The following is a 21,289-nucleotide window of genomic DNA, read 5'->3' on the forward strand; positions in this document are numbered from 1 at the left end:
TCTCAATCCGTTTGGCTATAAAACTACAGCTCTCAGAGGGCTCCCTAAATTGTCTCTGTGACTATATGGATTACACCAACTTCATTAAGTAGATTACAGGGATGTCTGTTTTACAGGTTTTCCATTGATCGCCACACTGACCTTGAGAGACAGTTCAACATCAATGCAGAGGATGGGAAAATAACTCTGGCAACACCCCTGGACAGAGAAACCAGCACATGGCACAACATCACTATTGTAGCCACTGAAACCAGTAAGTGTTTGAGTGTTCTGTTTGGTTTATAATTGATTTTGACAGGCTGTGCAATGGAAACTCTACATAATTCAGTAAAATAAAATGTTTTGGGTGTTCAAGTTAGAGAATTTTGGAAAGAAAGCTTAATTTTTGTGCAAGCTCCATTTCTTTTAGTTTTCACAACAGCATTTTTTTTTCCAGTGAAAATGGCAATAGATATTCTGAAGTGATAGATGAGTACATATGTACAGAGTATGCAGAGTAAACGTTAAAAAATAGTTTAAAAAGCCCAGACCTAAGCATTATAATTAGCTCTGTTAGGACAGAAAGAATTAAAGCTTTGCTATTGTAGAAGTAAATTGAAGGCTCAACCCAGACGTTCTTAATTCTGAGTGCTATTATGTTTCAGAGCCATAAATGATTAAGCACAGGGGTAATGTTGCATGAAAGTAGTGCTGTTGGATACATATGGATGAGTTTACTCACACCCAGCTCTCAACAAGAACCTGCATTGTTCAGGTCCACAGAGCCCTGGTGGCTGCTCTGCACACCTGAGTCAGGAGAGCTGCCCTGACAGGTAATACGGGTCAGAGATTTTAATCAAGGAGAATTCTTAATTAATTTGGAGCTGCTGACAGGATCACGCATGACAGCGTAATTTATTATTCATATTAGCACTGTATTTTAGACAATGCATGTGACACAAGAGGATTGAGGCAAAGAAGCAGGTGGGGAAGGCGGGGCTGGCACCCCGTGTCGTGCCCTGAACTGGAACACAAGCCCTGGAACCCTCTCTGTTCTGCACTCCGTGTGCAGCAAAACCCAACTGTGCACTCACTGGAGCCAGCCCAGGAGGAATATCTGTCTGCAGAGCTGGGTGACCAGGGCTGCTCTCTCCTGCACAGAAAGAACTGCCTGTTTGCTTTTCCCCAAATCTCTGCTTTGAAGGATACAGCATTATGGTGCAGAGCATTTGAAGCTCAGTTTCATAGTACTATAGCCACGAACATAATAAATTGGGGGATAAAATATGCTTATTTGGCCTGTTTTTGTTGTGTAATACCTTTCTTGTACTTGTCAGTGATGAAGAGAAATGGGGAAGACTGATTTGGTTATCAGAACCTGAATTTATTCTGGACAACCAATGTTTATATACTTTTATGTTTTAGGAAGACTAGTAATGTTTACTACAATGGTTAGGTTAAAATCACATGCACAAACTTATGCATATTACAACATCTCTTGCTTGCAGAGTTTAATGAAATTTTCTTTTTCTGATAAACCAGTCTGATTGAATCTTCTTTTAATTCTCAAAGTTCTCTTTGCTCTTGCCAAGGCATTCTGCTATCAAATCTCTTAGGCCAACCAGGTCCAAAATCCATCATCTGTCTTTTGTCCCAATATCTCAACAGTCCTTGATTTCAAAACCAAACCTATTAGGAATCCATGACACACATGAGTGGGAAGTGTGGTTCTGGGTGTGAGCTGAGCTCCCAACTTAGAATCCTTGTATCCTGTGTTGCTCTGACCCACCTCAGGAATTTGGGGATTTCATTGCCAGCAGTGCCCTGTCACCATGCCATCTTGCAGCCAAACAATACTTTGATAAATTAGCAGAAATGCTTTCTGCTTGCAGGGAAGCCAAGCCACAGGGAAGCACATGAGGAGAGAAAGGAAGCTGTGATTTCATAAGGCATACTTTTTCTGATTAATATCTAACCAGTTAATAATTTTAATGTTTTTAAAGGAAAAATACATAAAATGTCCATGCTGATTTTCTCAGATCATGAGATTTACCAGCAGCATGTAAAGAAGAATTATTAGTTTGTGATCCAACACTCTCAGATGTTGGAAATAGTAAGATGTAAAGTGAAGTCATTTTACAATTTGTTTCCTCCAAAAAGTTGAAAAGGAACAAGATAAAACAAATAATTTTGCAAGACACTCCTCCAGTTCTTTTTATCTCCTTTACATGTGTGTGTCAGAGCAAAGTTGCCAGAAGTGCACTTTACTAAGCCACACAAGCATGAAGTCTGCCTGTTGCATTTTCAGTTTTTTGAAACTTAATTATACTCAAGAATTTTGCAAGAAATCAGTCTTGTCATTAGACTTCATGGGAGCCTCAGCATCTACTGATATTGTAAAATTGCCTCTTATCAGACTGGCTATGAAAACAATAATGCCAATCTTGTTCTAAGCATTTGTGTTCCTGCTGATGGCTTATTTTTGCATTCCTAATATAATTATTTGACATTTACATAAAACAAGGGCTTAATTTCATAGACTACTGTCTTTGCTTATTTAAGTGAAATTATTTTTAAGCTCCTCAAGCAGAAATTAAATTTGCTTATAGAACTGTCAAACAGGGGAAAATGGGCATTTTTAGATTTTTTTCCCCAAGACAGTAATAGACAAAATCTCTGTAGTAAAATGACAGAAATCTGTTGGAGGCAGACACAAGTAGCAAATGCAAATACAAAGTGTGTCATTACAATGCCTTCACTGACAGCCTTATTAATGGACTGCTGATCTCTTGCAGGAAAATAAATATGTGGGAATTGTTCGTGCAGGAACATTTCCTCTCCCTGGGCTGGCTGCTTCCCAGAGCTTGTGCAAGGCTCTCCTCTCCATCTGCAGGGCAATGACCAGGCCATTTACCTGCCATTAAATTTGCTTACTACTCATAAGCCATCATACTGGATTTTTATTTCTTTATTCCAAGCATGGTAGATCCTAGATCATATGAATATGCCCTAATTTAGCAACACTTTCATAGATAAACACCAACTTTTAACAAACCATAATTCACTATTTCAGAGCTTTGTGATGGTAAGGTACCTGCATCTAAATTTGTGCTTTAAGCTGATTTAATTTTTTTGCAGTTTCCTGCTTGTCATCATGACAAAGTTATCTATTTGCATCATCCCTCAGCCAGTCTCTCAGGTAGGAGTCTTCCAAGGCAGGATTGGTGTGGCTGAATGGAGCGTTACTGCTTCTGCATTTTCACTTGAAATGGGGGTGAAGCTCCTCAGGCTCACACTGGCTGATCTTTTTAAAAGTGATCAGATTTAAAATGTGTGTGGATAATTTTAAACAGTTTTTATCTTAATGCTCCAAAATATGAATTTAACCCTTTCATGTCTAGGAAAACAAAGGGGAGGAAAGTGTGAGCCAGTGGGGAATGTGATTCTTCTATGTGTACTTGATAGGTGAAAGATGAAAGACCAGTTTGGGGGGTTTTTGTGTGGCTTTTCATTTGGTTGGGTTTTTATTTAGAAGAAAGACATTTTCTGTTCTCATTCATAGGCAAGTGTCTGGCCAGTGCTTGTTCAGACAAAATTCATGCTATTGGTGACAAATAGTATTATCATTGTATTCTGAGACCTGTGCAAAGTGAGACATTTTGGGTGGTCCTGTTCCCTCCTTTACTTTCCCACTGCTGACAGACTCTTTTGAAGGAGTTTCTAGTTTTCTGCAGCCTTTGTTTTCAGGGAGTTATACTGGCCAGCCAGACTGAAGAACAGCTGCCTTGAGTGGCTCTCCCTCAGACCTTTGCCCAGATTTTGTATTGCTTTTACATTCTGGTTCCTGAAATGTGTGGCCAGTGCCACACATTTTTGCCACACAGTTTTGCCTCCTGCTAAAATCCCAGTAACCGTTGTGCGTTCTGCTTGTGTTGAGGGCCACACCTGGTGCAGGTAGCTTGGTTTGCAAGCTGCAGGTTGAGCTTTGGGTTGGAGCTCTGAGAGACAGGAGGATGTGACCTGTGACCCTTTGCATGCCAAGGTGTCCTGTGGCACACTCTGGGTGAGGGACACCCAGAGTCAGGACAGGAGCCCAGGCTCAGGAAGAGGAGCCAAAACTTCCCTGTGCTTAAGCTGTGAAGGGATAAAAGTCCAGAGATAAAAGTCTTTGTGGGGGCCCTCCTCAGAGGCACAGGCTCGGGCTGTGGCTGTGTTACTGTGCTGGGAATAAATGGCTTTATGGAACGAGAGATCTGAGACTCTGCCAAGGGAAACCTGGGCTGGAACCAGTGAGGAAATCTGCTCTGGCTGTGAGCCAGGAGAAGCCCTGGAGCTGCTGTTGGGTCCCAGCAGTGACAGTGGTGGGAGTGTGCCTGACAGAGAATCCCATGAATGGTCACTCTGGGAGGTTCCCCTTAATAGCTGCATGCCCACAAGAGTGAATTCTTTAATCTTGTTGTGGTTACTAGAGATTAAACCAAGCAAAGAGCCATCTGTGGAAAAGAATGAACTGAATGAGATTATTGCAGGACAGGTGATGTTTAGGTGATATAGGTGATATTTAGGTGCTGGTTTCAGTATTTCAGATTTATTTATACATTTAGTCATATATTTTCCTTTAAATTTCTTCTGCAGCTCTGGTCCACTCAACTGTCATCCTTAAATTTGTCTACTCCTAAATATCTTTTGCACATTTTTCCTATTGTGTGATTTCTTACATCTCTTTCTTATGGGATCAAATTAATTTTTGCTTCTTTTTTGCTTAACTTTTTTTCTCGCTCGTCTCCTCTGTGCTGATGAATTCAGCCATATGGATTTTCAAGAAAAGATAATATTAGAAAGAGCCTTGACATCTTTGAAAGATGCCTCTGAAATGCAGGCTTAGGGTGTGCAGAAGAAATACACTCATGGCAAGGGCAAGACTCAAAGCTATTGAACCTGTGAATGGATTCTTAAATTTTCTTTCTACGTTGCCATTCACCAAGTTTACCGTGCTGAATGGAAAAGAGCAGGAATATCAAGGTGATGACAGGCTGGAGGAAGCAGGTCCACTGGCAAAATGATTTCCTGAGAATGAACCTTTGTGCTCTGTGGATATAAAGGGTGAACGTTGTCACTGACTCTGGACTTTAAGCACTGACCTAATGAGATTTCTCATTAGTTTGTGGTGTAGCTGAGACTTCCATGAGCTTAAAGTCGTAGCCAAGGTTGGGAGGTTTATTTTAAATTTAAATGCTTGAGAGAGGGGTGAATGTAGACTTGCTCTGTAAGTCAGGGTTGATAGTGCTGCTCATGTGTTTGAGCTCTCTGGAGCTGTATCCTGAACAGGAAAGGAATCTGGGGGCATGTGCAAGGGTTTTTTGACAGCCTGAATTGCAGTGCAGTAAGAATGAATGATTAAATTACAGACGTCTCTTTTGGTGCATCTTCTTTACATGTACAAAGGCTCATCACATCTTTGGTTCTTTGCTACTTGCTAGAAATGAATTTTCTACCATTCAGAAAATCTGGTGAAGTCCGGATCCTAACAGTCAGATGTGATCCAGTTCTCCTGAACCCACAAATACATTTTTTCATTGTGTAGATTACAATTATAGCTGTAACTCCTGCTCCCATTGTGCTGCTGGCATTAACTGGCTGCCAATTTTGCTGGGCAGTGAAGCAGAGCAGGGTTCAGGCTGGGCTTAACCTCCTCAGTATTCTCCCTGTTTCTTGCACAGGTTTTGCAGCACTTACCGCGTTGCGTGTTGTCAATGCTAGTCAGAGGAAAAGAAAATCAAATAGCCATGACTTATTTATTAGACCATTTTTTTCCTACAGATTCTGAATGGAGCTCAGAATCACTGATCATTCAAGAGATCAGATTGCCAGACATGGATAAGACATGTAATAATTAAACTCTTTCCTCTTTCTGCCTCCAGCTCCATGGATTTGCATTTCCATTTTCTAATGGCTGGCACAGCCACCTTGCAGATATTTCCTAGCACACTCACAATGTGGGCCATTAATACTAGGGAAATGCCCATCATTGCTGGTTAATTGACATAACAGCAGTAATAAATGGAGAACTAGTGTAGTTTGAAACCAAAGCAAAGACTTATGTAAGAGAAGCTGGTTTAACTTAGCCTAGAAAGAAACTTATTAGCAGTAGAATTTGACTGCACAACATTCCTCTGATTTAAATATGAATATCCTGATATTTGCATATTCATACCTCCAAAACTGAAGCTGAGATCTGCTTGAGATACAGGATTCTAGTGAATTCTTTGGAAACAGAATATACTGCAATGGCTTCATTATTAGCAATGCTTATCTGAAATTCTCTTTTTTAAAAGTGAGGTAATCTTTTTCCCCAGTATATTTGTATTACATAGTTTAGCTTCCTTGAATGATACCATAGATTTCAACAAGTAAAGACTTCTAAATATATTCCACTTGGCCAGCTCAGATTTGTGACAAATACATCAATAAATAACAGAAAGCCTGGCTCATTATCTCTAAAGACAGCTAAATGATGTTCCCTTTCAAGTCCCCAAGCTGGCTTTCACTACATGTAGCACTGAGTGGACTACTTAAGGTTTATATTTTCCTCTGAGCTGTGTTATGATTATTTGCAGCACTGGATTCTTCTCCCTCTTAGGCTGGATATTGGGAAGAACTTGTTCCCTGGGAGGGTGGGCAGGCCCTGGCACAGGGTGCCCAGAGCAGCTGTGGCTGCCCCTGGATCCCTGGCAGTGCCCAAGGCCAGGTTGGACACTGGGGCTGGGAGCAGCCTGGGACAGTGGAAGCTGTCCCTGCCCATGGCAGGGGGTGGAAGAAGATATTTTTAGCTCCTTCCAGCCCAAACCACTCTGGGGTCCTGTGATCCTCACACTCTGCACATCACACCCACAGACACACCACTGAGCAGTCCACTAGGGAATCCCAAAGCCAGTGCCTGGGACAGGATATTTCTTGTAGCCTTGAGCTGTGCTTTGAGCCAAGGTTTAAATCTCTGAACGAAGCGTTTAATAGAATTTCTGATGTCCTTATTCTGCAGGCACTGCAGTCACAGAGATGTTATTTTGAGTGGGATTGACTGCTTGATCAAAGCGTTCTTGGCACTCAGCCCCACGTGCCAAGCAAGCAGCACTCCCATGGCAGCCTCAGCCCCCTGCCCAAGAGCTGGGCAAAGCACCAGAACTCAACAAGTAGAAATTCTCCTGAATAATTATTCAAAGCAAGAGGTGAAAATCTAGACAAGATCTTGAAACACAAATGGTGATTTGACAACAATAAATACTTTCCAGGCCCAGAGCAGAGGCATCTCAAGGACAAAGCTGTGGGCTCTGACACAGGTAATTACCCACACCAACAGCATTCTTTGGAAATGAAGAAGTATGAGGCAATTTTGTCACCTAATGGGAAAGGGCATAAAGCCAGAAAGGCTCTATATGGTTTACCGAGAACATAAATAGCGTAATTGAATCATCACCCAGCACATGCACTGCTAAAGTTATCTATAATGTGTATTCCTTTAAAAAATGCAAGAACACTAATTAAAAAGGAAGAGAGACATATTTCTTCAGAACAAGCCTTCAGCTACAATGTACTTTTTAATGCCACGAATACCTGTGCTTTCACTATGCTTTCATTTATTTAATTTAATTTAGCCTTTTATGGTAAAAATAACTATAGGCATTATTAGCAATAATTCTAACATTTTAGAGAGTTACTTTGGTACATCATATAATTATCTCTAACTTAGGGCTGAGTAAATTTCGGTAAGTTTGAGAAAAAGAAGGAAATAAGCCTTTATGGAGGTTTAAACAAGGGAAGCTCAGGAATATTAACCTTTTCTGCTTGACCCTTTTTGCTTTGGTTTAGTGGAACTCAAACTGTATAATCCATCATTTTTACACTAAAACACAGAATTTGCTAAGGTGTTTTTTTTTATTATTTTGCACATAACTAGAAGGTTACACAGAGCTCCTCAGATCCTAAGGGGTCATAGAAGGTTTGCATTGGGCAGTGGGGGGCTGGTGCATCTTGTCAAGCCAGTTTGCAGCTGTGAAAGTCTGCTCAAACATGGCACAGATTTTCCCATTAGTGTTTCACACAGCTCAAGAATAGCAGGAGAGGTGATCCACCTAGCTAATAGCATGGGAGTGGCCATATTATGAGGAAATACAAATGGGAAAGGAGTGTGCTTGTGAAACAATCTCTGTGTGAAATGGCTTCAGTAGTTCAGGAGTGAGCACTAAAATTCAGGTATTGGGCGCTGAGTAGAAGCTGGAGACCTCTGATTCCAGAGGAAGGCATGGAAGGCAGCTGTGAATAAAGCATCTGAGTAATTCAGTAAAAAAAAAAAAAAAAGCTAAAAAAAGGCCAAAGAAAGTAATGAACATCATTATGACAAGGAAAAGGAGAGAGATTTGCAGTAACAGTCTAAATTATACTTCTGTTTTCTGGGCATTATAAATCCGGGTTGAACATCCGAGTTCTAGATTGGCAAATACTCATTTTGTAAAGTTATAAAGGAGTTCTATATATACAGAGTAATATATAAATGTATATATATACAACGGGTAATGAATAAAGCTTAAAATACAAAAGACTGGGGCATTGGGTGGTGTTTTAGAAGGAAATAAGGTTTTCTGGGGCATAAAGCAGGGAAGGATTCAAGTAAGAAATGCAATCAGAAATGTACATGACTAATTAGCACAGAGAATATTTATTAGTTATTTTGAGGAAATTCAGAGATTAACCTTATAGGTATATAGCTGATATATAAATATATGTTATATTAGCCAAGTGCATCTTTACCCTGACCAGCTACCAACTGGCCATCCTCACTTTGAACATTTGAATTAGAAGTTCAAAAGAAAATAAGATTAATGTTAGAAATACTGTGTGGAATTCACCTCATTTGAGAACCTGAGTTCATCAGCTCTGAGCAGATTGGGACTATCTGAAATCTCCACTGGTTTTTCTGCATGAGGGCAGGTCAGAGTAGGGGTTTGCAACTCAGTATAATTTCAGTCAATCTTCTTGAGGCACATTTCTGTCTGGAATAAAGACTGAGCAGCATGGTCTGAGCTTCTGGCAAAGGTGCAGGGCAGGAAAGAATGGAACTATTTTCTGTCTGAAAAACAAAGGAGATGTATTTTTAAAGGTGCATTCTGATGTGCTGGAGAGGTCTTTTTTGCTTATTGGTGAAGGTATGCAAGTAAGAAGGTTTGGTGCTGAACTCCTAGAACCTGATTCATATCCAGGATATCCAGCAATATTTCATCTGTGAAGGAAACATAAGATTAATTAAATTGTACTGTTAAGAAAATCAGTCTCAGAAAGCAATATGAGCTCTAAAAGTAATGACATTTAAATGCTTCCATAATAAATACTGCTTTAATAAAAATCTTTATTAAAGCATTTTGATGTTTTGTCTATGAGTAAGGGAGGGATTTCTTTTGAGCTATAAGTTATTTTACTTCAATCATGCAATCATTTTAAATAAAAACCCCCAAATATTCCTGACAACTCGTCCTCAATCAGTCTGCTTATTGTTATTATTATTGCTGCTAGTCATTAGAAAATTTCATAGCTAATTATAATTGACAATAAGACCTTGCATATCTAAGTCAATATTTTTATAAGATTTTAATATGCATGAGTTATTAGCATATTAATAATATAATTGCTCTAAAGTGTGGGACAGATTCCTGACTCTTTTATGGCAGCACAACTCCCTTGGTTAAGCTGGAATTGAGAAACACAGCAGCAAATAATGTCCTGGTACATTTGTTGTGTCTTTTTTTTTTTTTTTCAGTCAATTTCTTTTCCTGCCTGTCCACTGCCTTATTTTTAAGTCAAATTCTTTTCTGTCATCCAAGGACACCATATTATTTTCTGGAATTTTTTTTCTCATTGTTATATTTAGAAATTAAAATCTGTTACTTCCTCACAACCATTTAAGTCATTACACTGCCTCAGAAAATCTGGAATCCTAATTAGGCTTGTGGTGCTTTGATCCACAAAAGTACAGATCCAGTGGCATTTCATCACACTCGTATTATTCTAGAGTGTATAACAAAAGTGTCCGAAAGATGATTCTGAGGTTCTTTGTTTTCCTAACTTTTTTCCTTCCTAGTGGTGCTTGCCACAAGGAAATGGAAAACCTTCACTCAAAACCGTTTAGTAGCCTCTTTTGCTGAAATGCTGGGTCTGTAGATCATGCTTTCTTCTTGGAGATGCTTCCAGAGAACATAAATGTTGGTTTTATATTGCTCAGTCTTGACATGAGGTATCATTTTCCCATTTGTTTCATGTTTGTTTGATTTGCATTGGCCTTTTTCACAAAAATCAAACTGTAAAACTTCAAATATTTCTAGGTTGCCAGTTCTTGTAGTTGTTAATAAGTGCACTGCTAGTAAGTGCTAAAACTTTAGCTGTATTTTTAATTTTGCAGTTGTAATGATTCCCCACTTCAGTACTTAGCACAGCTAATTTACTGAGTGTGACATAACTGCAAACTACCTCCTGACTTGTGTCCTCGTTAGAGATAAATAAGGCTCAATTAGACAGTGCTTTATCACAAATACAGGTTGTTTTCTGTCAGAAGTTCTTTCAGTTTGGTCTCTGGATAGATGTGTGGGTGGAAGGATATCGGCAGTGTTGGGTTTTTTTAATTGTTTTCCCTTAAGGATTTACTTAGGATCAGTGAACAAACTGAATTGCTTCATTGTCCTGAACCTGATATGACTTCAGCAGCTTCCAATACAGTCCTCTCAAGCAGCTGTACTAATACTTTATTTTGAATTATGTATTTGTTTACTCATATTGATGTGTCACATATATCTTTATTATGTGTCACTGTGAATATAAACCTCACTGTGGTCAGAATTAGATATGCAGAGCAGCCTCTAAGAACATGCTGTTTTATCCAGAGCATCTGTCAAGAGACAGGGACCCATAATTCTTACTCAAATATTGCAAAGATGTTACAACTTCTGATTAGGATACTCATTCCAACACTTTCCAAGTCTCATCCCATCCATTTGTTCCCATTGCTTTCAAAGCCCACTTTTCTCTCCTGCTGCATATTCCATGCATTCACAGAATCCCAGGATCACTGGGGTTGGGAAATCCCTCCCAGCCCATGGAGTCCCAGCTGTGCCTGATGCCCACCTTGTCCTCCAGCCCTTCCTGGGACACCTGCAGGGATGGGCACTCCAAAGCTCCCTGGGCAGCCCCTGCCAAGGCCTGAGCAGCCTTTCCGTGGGGAAATTCCTGCTGGTGTGCACCCTGAGCCTGCCCTGGCCCAGCCTGAGGCCGTTCCCTCTGCTCCTGTCCCTGTTCCTGGGAGCACAGCCCGACCCCCGGCTGTCCCCTCCTGTCAGGAGTTGTGCAGAGCCAGAAGGGCCCCCCTGAGCCTCCTTTTCTCCAGGCTGAGCCCCTTCCCAGCTCCCTCAGCCCCTCCTGGGGCTCCGGCCCCTTCCCAGCTCCATTCCCTGCCCTGGACACGCTCCAGCCCCTCCAGGGCTCTGGTGGCCATGACAGGCCCGGAAGTGGCCACAGCCCTCGAGGTCCCTCAGCAGGGCCAGCCCAGGGGACGGGCCCTGCCCTGGGCCTGCTGCCACCCCAGGGCTGGCACAGCCCAGGTGCCACCGGCCTCTGGCACTCCTGGCTTTGTGTCCAGCCCCTGTCACCAGCACCCCCAGGGCCTTTGCCACCAGCAGCTTTCCAGCCCCTGTGCCCCAGCCCAGCTCCATGGGGTTGGGGTGACCCCAGGGCAGGACCCAGCCCTTGGCCCTGTTGTCCCTCAGCCCATGGATCCAGCCTGTCCAGATCCCTCTGCAGAGCCTTCCTGCCCTCCAGCACATCCACACTCTCACCCAATGTGATGTTATCTGCAAACTGCCTGAGGGTGCCCCCAGTTCCTTCATCCAGATCATTCATAAAGACACTGAACAGGACTGGGCCCAACACTGAGCTCTGGGGGACACCCCTGGTGCGCGGCACCAGCTGGATGTGGCACCATTCCCCATTTCTGCATTGGACCGTCAGCCAGTTTCTCGTCCAGACAAGGTGCACCTGTCCAAGCCATGGGCTGCAGCCTCTCCAGGAGAACGCCATGGCAGCCTCCAAGTCCCTCTCTAATGCAGTAATCCATGTAATCAGCACTCATGTTATCGTGTACATGGAGCATCTCCTGTCTCTTCTAGCATTTGCTCTTTGGAGCCCAATGCCGCTGAATAGGAAGTGATGACACCAAGGTGGAGTTTTCAAAACGTACATATTGGGATTAAAGACAAACCACCATTCAGAGTCATTTGGAATAACCAGCAAGCCTCAAGTTTTGGGGTTGTTGAGTTTTTGGAAGGATGGCACAAGGGGTGGGGGTTGTCTTTGCTTCCCAATCTCCTTCAGCCCCAAGGCGGATAAGAATTTCTTTCCGAATCCTCTGCTCCCTCCAGGACAAACTTAGAGCTCGCTCAGTGTGGTCCATGTTCTCATTCTCATTGCAGCAGAGGAAAACTTCTCCTCTCTCATCATGCACAGCTAAATCTAAATAGAACAGGATCTTCTGATTTTCCCTTGTAGCCAGGGTTGTGGTAGAAGAGGCCCTTTCCACACTTGTGAACTACATTTGAGGGGATGTTTTGCTTCTCTGATCTAGTCTCTCCTTTCCAAGCCCTTTTGATCTTTCTGTGCACTCAGACAAGGCAATATCATGCAAATACACCAAGTGAAATAAGATACTTCTGCAGAAAATTACAAACCTTTCCCGTTTTGCAAATGGATCTCACAATTCACAGAGTATCAGAGGTAATTACAGAGTAACTATTTGTGAAGCTGCTGAATAACTGCACATCTTCATGGCATGAAAAACAGCAGAGAGGTTGCATTGGAATGTCAAATTACAGCCTGACCTCAGATAAGCAAAATGAGGGCTAACTGATTCTATCAGTATGCATTGTACCTGTAAGAAAGGAATAGGTTCCCTTTTTAAAATCCATTGTCGAGTTTTATAAATCAGTGTTGATCCTTTGAAGTTAACAAAGCACCCAGTTGAAATTCCTGGTTCAATTTAAAGTATATTTTTATTTGGAATCCTAAATGATTTCAAATACAGTAAATAACTCAGTATTGCTACTTACAGTGGCAAGAAAAGAGCTGACAGCAGGGCTAGGTGGAATATCACTTATAAAAAAAAATTTGGTCTTTTTGCAGGCATGTCTCCATTTTCTACATAGTTTAGGTAATTGATTCAGGATCTGATTGGTGCTGAGTTACATTAAATAATTTTAATGTCTTATGTGCACTTATGTACCAAAAAAAAAATCTCACAGAAAAAGAAAGTGAGTGAAAACAGGACTTGAAGGATATTGTATATTTAATTAGCATATTCTGGGATGGTGTGTGCACGTATCAAATAAATTTTAATTTTTATTTTTTGTTTTGGTATTGTCAGTGACTTGAAAGTAAAATCAGTCCTTTAGTCCCAAGTGCTACATCTCATATATTAAATAAAGGTAGGTGAGCGTGGCCTTCCCGAGTCACCTCTTTACAGATGGAGTTGCTGAGCTTTGGGAACCTCTTAACTCCAAATCCAGCTTTGAAGAGGTGGATGATATTAAGCCACTTCTTGGTTAAACTTGTGACAGTTTCTCAGTGAGGAAATAGAAATAGAGTGTGACAAAGCTTTGCTCTTGCCTCATTCATCCTTCTGGAGCCCACAACAAAATACACCCAGGGAGCTACTGAAAGGAGACAAAACTTCTCAACTCCGTTATTATTTTTCTCCCAAAGAATGACTGAAGGAACAAACCTGAGAAATATGTTCCACATCCTTTCCTTTCCGCGCCCCTCCCACACATGCACACACAGACACTCGCCACAATCTGTGCTGCTCCGGCGAGTTCCATGCGCTAAAGAAATACAAATTGAATAATAATTAGGAGGCCGTGTTTGTTTCTTGTCTTAGCACCTCGTACAGGAACCTTCCCGCTAAGTGCTGATATGTTTATATTGCTATTTCAATAATCCACGACTTCTCATCCTTTAAAAAGACAATCATTTCAATGGGGAATCGAAATCCTCCTGGTGAACAGTTCTGTCTGGGTTTTTCATTTGTTGTTAGAATTTTGTCCTAGCTCAGAAATAGCTTGTGTTCTGGTATTTTTAAGAGAAATGTTGGCAATTACTGCTGTCTTCTTGACAATTTTGGAGTGGGTTTCAGGCACTCAGCCTCTCTTGAATCAGATCATTACCCAACGATGCAGAAAAACGAGCCCAGTATTTGCTGCACTATGTGATTTCTGGAGTTAAGCTTCGACATAAATAAAGCTACTGTTTCACAATAGCATCTATGTATCTAAGGATTCTTTAAGTCAGATTTGTCAGCTTTATATGACAGAAAGATTGTTATAAGCTGTGGCATTCTAAAAGTAAAGGATTGCCTAAAGAAAACAACAACATAAACTCTAACAGGAGAAATAAACTCGTTCTGAGCATTATCTTAATAAAGTCATCAGATAAAACTTTGATTAAGTAATGGGGTTTTGATCTGTTAAAATACAACTTAATAAGTTTGAAACATAAGGGATGTAAACCAAGCACTGTTGTTTTTATTAAGTCAGTGATTCAGATTTTGTTTTGATTTCTTTGTTAGAGCTAGGTCTTCCTCTACTTCTAATTTAAAATGTTATTATTGTAGAAATTTCCTTGAATCAGAGAAGTATGAAATAACCATTTCCAAACCATGTGGTGGTGGTAGTGGTGATGATGATGATAATAATAATAATAATAATAATAATAATAGAGTTATTTTCTAGGAATCTACTTTCTATTCAGGTAAATTTTAGGTAAAATGCAAGACAGCTAATGAGCTTTTTATAGAGAATGTTGAAGTAATTTTGGATTATTTAATTACCTAAAGGAAAACTGAACTAAACTAGTTTTCTTTGGGTTAAATAAATTATAAACTTAATTTTGGGCCACAATAATTCTCTTTATCTCAAAAAGCATTTTATCAGTCAAGAGAAGACAGGGAGAAGTGTTTTAAGCAAGTGTATGAAGTCTTTAAGTGTTTATGGGAGTAGAAATGCTGCATTTTATTTTGTTAGTTGTGGTACAAGACCAAAAATTATAAGCTCTAGTTACTCCTAGAAACTCTTGTTGTGTGCAGTAACAATGTTGACAACGCTCAGTGCTTTGTAATACAAATTTCCTACAATACAGGCACATCTCAGTTTTGTAGGATTATTTCCAGGAAGTACGAAAAGTGTTGATCCCAATAACAAGTGGTAAAACATGGGGCTCTAGCCTCCAAAAGTTCAGGTTTGGAGACACTGAGTTGCTTGATAATGTTTGTTTTTTTGCTTGTTTGCTTTAATTTCGCTTTGGTTATTTGACCTGCCTCATCATTTTAGTATCAAACTCTACAGTGTTTTTAATCCCTGAGTTGGTTTCAGTGGGTTACTCAGAGGAGTACCAGCAAGTTGGGTATTTCAAATATTTAATGTTCCAGTAGAGTCTTGTGAACTGAGAAGAAAACAGAAGAGCTTTTTAGGTCCTTATAACCCTTGGGAAGCTTTCAGTATGCATTTCTAAACCCAGGTGGATTTTCCATAAATTTTGGAAGTTTATTTATCCACCCAAACTAAGTTCCACTAGTTATTTTTGCATTGAGTCTTCCTTTCCTTGGATCTGTCTAGATGTTCCTTTCTGTGTTTGTTTTCTGTGCTCATCTGGATCTCACTGCTTGAGTTCAGAAATGTTCTGTGCTCATCTAGACACAGATTGGTATCATCACATTACTAAGTCCTTCTGGGCAGCCCTAGCTTGAAAAGATTTTTATTTAACTAGACTAGTGGAAATTTTCTCAATATTTTCAATACTGCATCTCAGAGTGCTAAATTTTCAAACAAAGCTGGTGTTCCTCAAGTGACAGCCCTAATGATACTTTTATATTGCAAAATTCAAGGTAGGTCTTTTTAAACTGTGCATCACAATAAATACAGGTGATAAAGCCTTAAAAAGTCTGGCTAGTTCCTTAGAGAGTCTCTAACTTTACCTTTTTTTTATGATTTTGCATAAAATAACAGATTGTGGAAGTTAAGCAGTCAGTCTAGCTGTCTACCTGCATGAAAGAAGATTCTGTCTCCCTTAAATCTACTGACTGAGGGGTTTATTGGGCAGAAACCCAAACTAAACAAAAACCCACGCAGTAATTAATCTCAGTTTTGTTCCTAGTTTAGAAAGAACTGACTGTCCATTCATACAAATGAGGAAAAGTTCTGAACATTGAATACTAACGAGTGGGACACCCAAGGGCCTGAAGGGCAGTGACCATGCAGATGGGGCAGGCTGTGACCAGCCTGGATCCACTCCAATCCCTTCCTACTCCCAGTTCAGGCCTTTGGGGCATTGCCAGCAGATCTGGGTTTAGGCTTGGACATCCTCTGTGCGTGTTTCAGCACCAAGAGTCTGCAGACATGAAACGTATGGAGATGAACAGATGCAACTGTTCCATTCTGACGGCGTTTTCAACCTGGGTTTGCTTCCTGAGGACTCACTCATTTGTTTGAATAGGTGGGATCACGGTGGAGGAAAACACTTAGCACAAAGTGGAATTTCCCTGGGATGATGAAATAATGCAGTGCTTTCAGGGTGGTGGGCAGTACAAGCCGTAGATACATTTCCCTCTCCCGTCTCTCTCTCTTTCTCAACAACAAATTTCACCAGAGTCACAGGAACCCTAAAAGGCAGCGGATATCCCCTTGTTTGGAGATTTCCAAACCAGCTGGGTCTCTCTTGTGTTTAGTAAATTAATTTTTTAAATGAATTCTCATCAAGTTTCTAATTATAATATCTTTAAACTTAATGTTTGTATTTCTGATGAAAGACAAACATTTTGGGGGCAGTCACAAGGGACATGAATAATTTCTTTAGAAGCTTATCTAATTAATTATATTTCTCTGTAATGTCTTTAAAATTTGAACTGCCATCATTTCATTAATTTAGATAAAAGTAAATCTTTAGTGTTTAAATATGACACTAGTGCTGAGAATTCTGATAAGCTTGAGATTCACTGTCTGTATTTTTATTAAGTGATGATTTCAAAAGTGTTTAAAATATTTGGAATTCATGATTGCATGTTAGGTTTTATTTGGTTTCAAATACACTATTATTTCATGGCATAAGTGTTCCCCTCACCTGTTAGTAAGTAAGATCATAAGATGCAAAGTGGCATAAATATTGCTCATATAATATTTTGGTGAGTGTTTCTTTTTCTTCTGTAATATTCTTTCTGTATTAAAACTTTCGTCTCCTTAAGATGGAAAACATTAAAATCCTGATGTGTGGTGATCCTCCATGTCCTATCCAGGAGGAATTTTGATATTTCAGATGATCCCAGAGATATAAAGCCTTTTATAGCATCGGTATATTTGAGTTTGCATTTTTTAAATTGTTATTTTTGTGCCATTTCAATGTCAGTAGAGCAATTGAAATTTGCACATTTAGATTTATGGGTGGAGCCTTCCATCTTGTGGAAGTCTTTAGCACACAAAGAGGAAACAGGGCAGTAAGATATCAGGTTTGATTAGGTCACAACAGCATTAACCCTGATGGAAACCACAAAACCCACAGTGTATATGGTTATTCTGCCTTTATTCATCTCTGTCACTTGTAGAGCTGCCACCAGTTGGTCCCTGACCACTAGTGGAGCCTGATCTTCTTGTACTTTGTAGTCATTCGTACTGAGATGTGCACTGAATATTGAGATTTGTCATTGCTGATGATACAAATGAGGTAGAATGCCACGGCTGGAAAATAATATTCACCAGGAGATGAACTTTGACACTAGGGTTGAGGTACCTGTGGAGGTGTGCATGTGCTTTGGAACAGTTTATCAAACTATCCAAATCAGCTGGTGACCTCAGTTTAAACTGAATTCATGAGCTTGCTCCTGGAAAAATAATTTAAAATATTTATAATCATCTGTAAGCAAATTAACGATGCTGAATTGAGGGAAAGACACAGGCAGCTGCCTCTGAAAGCCATTCAAAGCTATTCAAAAACTGTTGGTTTAGCTTTTTTTGCCTTACAGCTCATTCTACTTTTCACAGTGATAAGCAATTTTATGCAAAGTAGCTCTATATTATAAATAATGAGTTGTTACTTCAGTGAAAAAAGAAGTTCACAGGTCACAGTTTTGGTCACTGGTAGATTATCAAAGTACTTTAATAGTCCAAATTACTGTCTAGTTTTCCTCCTGTCAGTGCCCTATCTATCTTTTTCCCAATGTTGGTCAGTACTTTAACTGTGTTTGCAATGAAGAAATAATAGATGTGCAGTCAGAACAATTAATGGAGTAAAATGTGCTGTTCTCTGCCAAAGATAAACAAAGAAATAAATCTCTGCTGTTTGCAGCCTTCCCTTTTCCATATATAATGGACTTTATCAATAAAACAATACAAACTTCATCAAAGAAAAATCTTACCAATTTAGACCAAGAAAGGTCTTCATTGAGCTAATCTCCAACAAATGCTGTTTGCAGCAGGGATCTATTTATTCTTTTCAGCCACAAAGCCCTGGCCATCCTTCTTCAGCTGGCGCTCGAACTCCACGATCCGTTGTAGATGAGGCAGCCCAATTAAGCAGGGGTGGGAGACAGGAAGAGCACAGTCACAGTGCCAGCGCTGCTGTATTTAATTCCCAATTAAATATGCTTACCTCGGGTCCTTTGGTTTCTCTCCTCAGGGAACCACAGCCAGGTGTCCCGGGTACCTGTTGCTATCAAAGTTCTCGACGTGAACGACAATGCCCCTGAGTTTGCATCAGAGCACGAGGCCTTCCTGTGTGAGAATGGCAAGCCTGGACAAGTGAGTATCCCACGTTTTTGTGGTGTGAGACAGGGCTGGAGTTTCTCCCTGTCACCTTATGTCATCTTTATTCCCAAAATGGGTGCCCATGTGTTTGTGCTAACAGCTCTTAGCATTAACTGAAGATAAACCCATGATCACTTACATGGGATGTCTTCTGTAATTTCACTTTGGTGGGATGTCTTCTATAATTAAACAAACTTTTTTTCCCTTAAGGTATAGTTTTAAATTAAAGGTGAGTACTTTGGGACAACATCCTGAAAAAATCCTAAGTGTCTTTAAGCTCCCGATGTCACACTCTGTGTGATGGAGCTCGACACTTTGTAAGTTCATGTGTGTTAGTAGCTGAAAGTATAATCCAACCTGAATTCCAGTTCAATTATTGACCTGCACTGCAGCTGCTCCCAGGTATGATTTAGAATAAACAGTTAAAACAATAAACCCACATCCCCTTGACCTTATCTCAGTTATAATCTCTATTCAGTTCTTACTTTTTTATGACAGTTGGGGAAAAAATAAGGCAGCACACCAGAACTTGATGGAAAGTGAAGTAAATTGTAACTGTGTTTGAAGTTGATGTTGGAGAAGGGAAGTTCAAGTTTTCATTATATTAAAAAATGTTATTACCTTCTTCATTTAATGAAAAAAAGCTTGGTGAAGAAACTCACACAACACTCTCCAAGGTGAGGTAAACAGCAACGTGTCAGAAGCAGGATTTAAACTGTTTAGTCTTTTTCAAAGAAATGAAGCAGATTTGTTCAAAGGTATTCACTTTGAAGGACAAATGTACAGAAATAGGGAAGACTATTTCATATGCCACCTAAATGACAAGGTGAAGATTCAAGAATATGCACAGACATTTAGAAAGTAATGCAGTGTAAATGAGATGTAACTTTTGTCCAGCAACAGAAACACTGGGTGTTACAATAATTCAATGTTTTTAATCTTTGCCATTTATTTCTAGATTGTGACATTTTATGTAAATAAACAGCAGCTGACAGCATGACATGGCTTGTTAATCCAACTATTCCTGTGTCTCATGTGGGTGTTAGACATTAAATGCACTGTTCTCCAAAGAAGGTTACCTGACAAAAGAGTTAGAAGTTATTTTCTTTTTAGTAGTATTAAATGACAACCTGTATAGCAGTGTATGACAACCCAGTTCTACATACAGGATTGAATTGTTACAGAGGATGATTTGACTTCTAGCACCCCTTTTTGTTTAGTAAAATGGTGTCAAAAATGTGCCACTAAGGAATGAGAATTCTCTTTATCCACTGAAGAGGAGATGTGCCCTCATGGGCAGACAGTCCTGTTACTGTTGGCAATTCAGTTCTTGTAGCTCAGAGTGGATTTCTGTTTAGCTCGGGGTGGATTTCTGATGCTGAGTAGTTGCATTTTCCAGGATAGATTAAATCCTAATGACTAAGCCTTTATCCAGGACTCAGTGAACCTCCCTAAAATCAGAACGTTCTGTTGTACAGTGTTTTCTGACTGTATTTATCTAGGTATTCCTAACAAATTTCAGGTGGTTTAAGAGATGGTGAAAAATGTTCACATTTCATTTGGAATAAAACAATAAATGAGATGATTAAGAGTCAGCAGGTAAAAGAGGCTTTTGTTTAAGCACTTACAGAAAACTTTCATTAAAGCATGATACTCTTTATCTACCATTGCCTCTTACACTCTTGATCTGATGGCAGATGTCACTCTTGAGCATGAATCCTCATGTGAACTTTACAGATGGTTATTAAATATTTGGCTGCCAGCATGGATGAGGTTGCACTGATCCTGTAATTTATTCTGTGTTTAAACAAATAGCACTACTGGAACAGTAACCAGGCCAGAATAATCACCAAGGTTAGGTTCTGAATTGAAGTTGTCATTCAAAAATCATCAGCTCCTGTAAAGATTTTAGTAACTCCACTGCCTTATTGTATTTTCTTATGCTTAATTCTATATTCAAGTTTTAAAAAAAGTCCTATCAATAAGTTAGGATGTAGAATTCAAGAAACTACATATATCTCAGTTATGAAATAGGTGATATGAAAAAGATACTACTAGTAGCAAAAGCCTAATTTGGATGGTTGTCCAAAGCTTAAACTCAAATGTTACACATGCAGGAAAGGTGCAATTGTCTTAAGGTATTCCTGTCTGTTGACATTTGCAGTTCCATTTAAAGCTAAGTTTAAATCAAATTTAATTTACCATAAATGAGATTATATTTGAACCATTGGTAAAACCTTATGTGCAGCCACTAAATACATTGCACTATCTATTCCAGTTCACTTTCTAAGTGTTCTGTTTTAGGTTCTGATATAATTGCAGTAACAAGTACAGCTGCTAGTGAGGTGACACAATGCATTAAAAACTCTTGATGTGTAACGCTGCCAGATGCATTTTCCTTGCCTTGACCTACCTCCGAGTAAAGGTACCACAGG

General features: G+C 39.8%; 1 protein-coding gene across 2 annotated transcripts in view; it reads left to right on the top strand.

Annotated features, from left to right (window-relative positions):
* Positions 1 to 21,289, top strand: part of CDH8 (cadherin 8) — a 153,850-nt gene that overhangs the window by 101,675 nt on the left and 30,886 nt on the right. The window contains exons 8-9 of one of the 2 annotated variants that reach the window (XM_041396796.1): positions 117 to 253; positions 18,727 to 18,848. In XM_041396796.1, coding sequence (XP_041252730.1) covers positions 117 to 253; positions 18,727 to 18,848 — 259 coding nt within the window. Of the gene's footprint in view, positions 1 to 116; positions 268 to 18,726; positions 18,849 to 21,289 lie in introns of both variants that reach the window. The other variant, XM_041396797.1, reaches the window with a different exon arrangement.

This window comes from Onychostruthus taczanowskii, unplaced genomic scaffold, assembly GCF_017590055.1.
Source record: "Onychostruthus taczanowskii isolate IOZ18803 unplaced genomic scaffold, ASM1759005v1 scaffold130, whole genome shotgun sequence".
Taxonomy (NCBI): Eukaryota; Metazoa; Chordata; class Aves; order Passeriformes; family Passeridae; genus Onychostruthus; species Onychostruthus taczanowskii.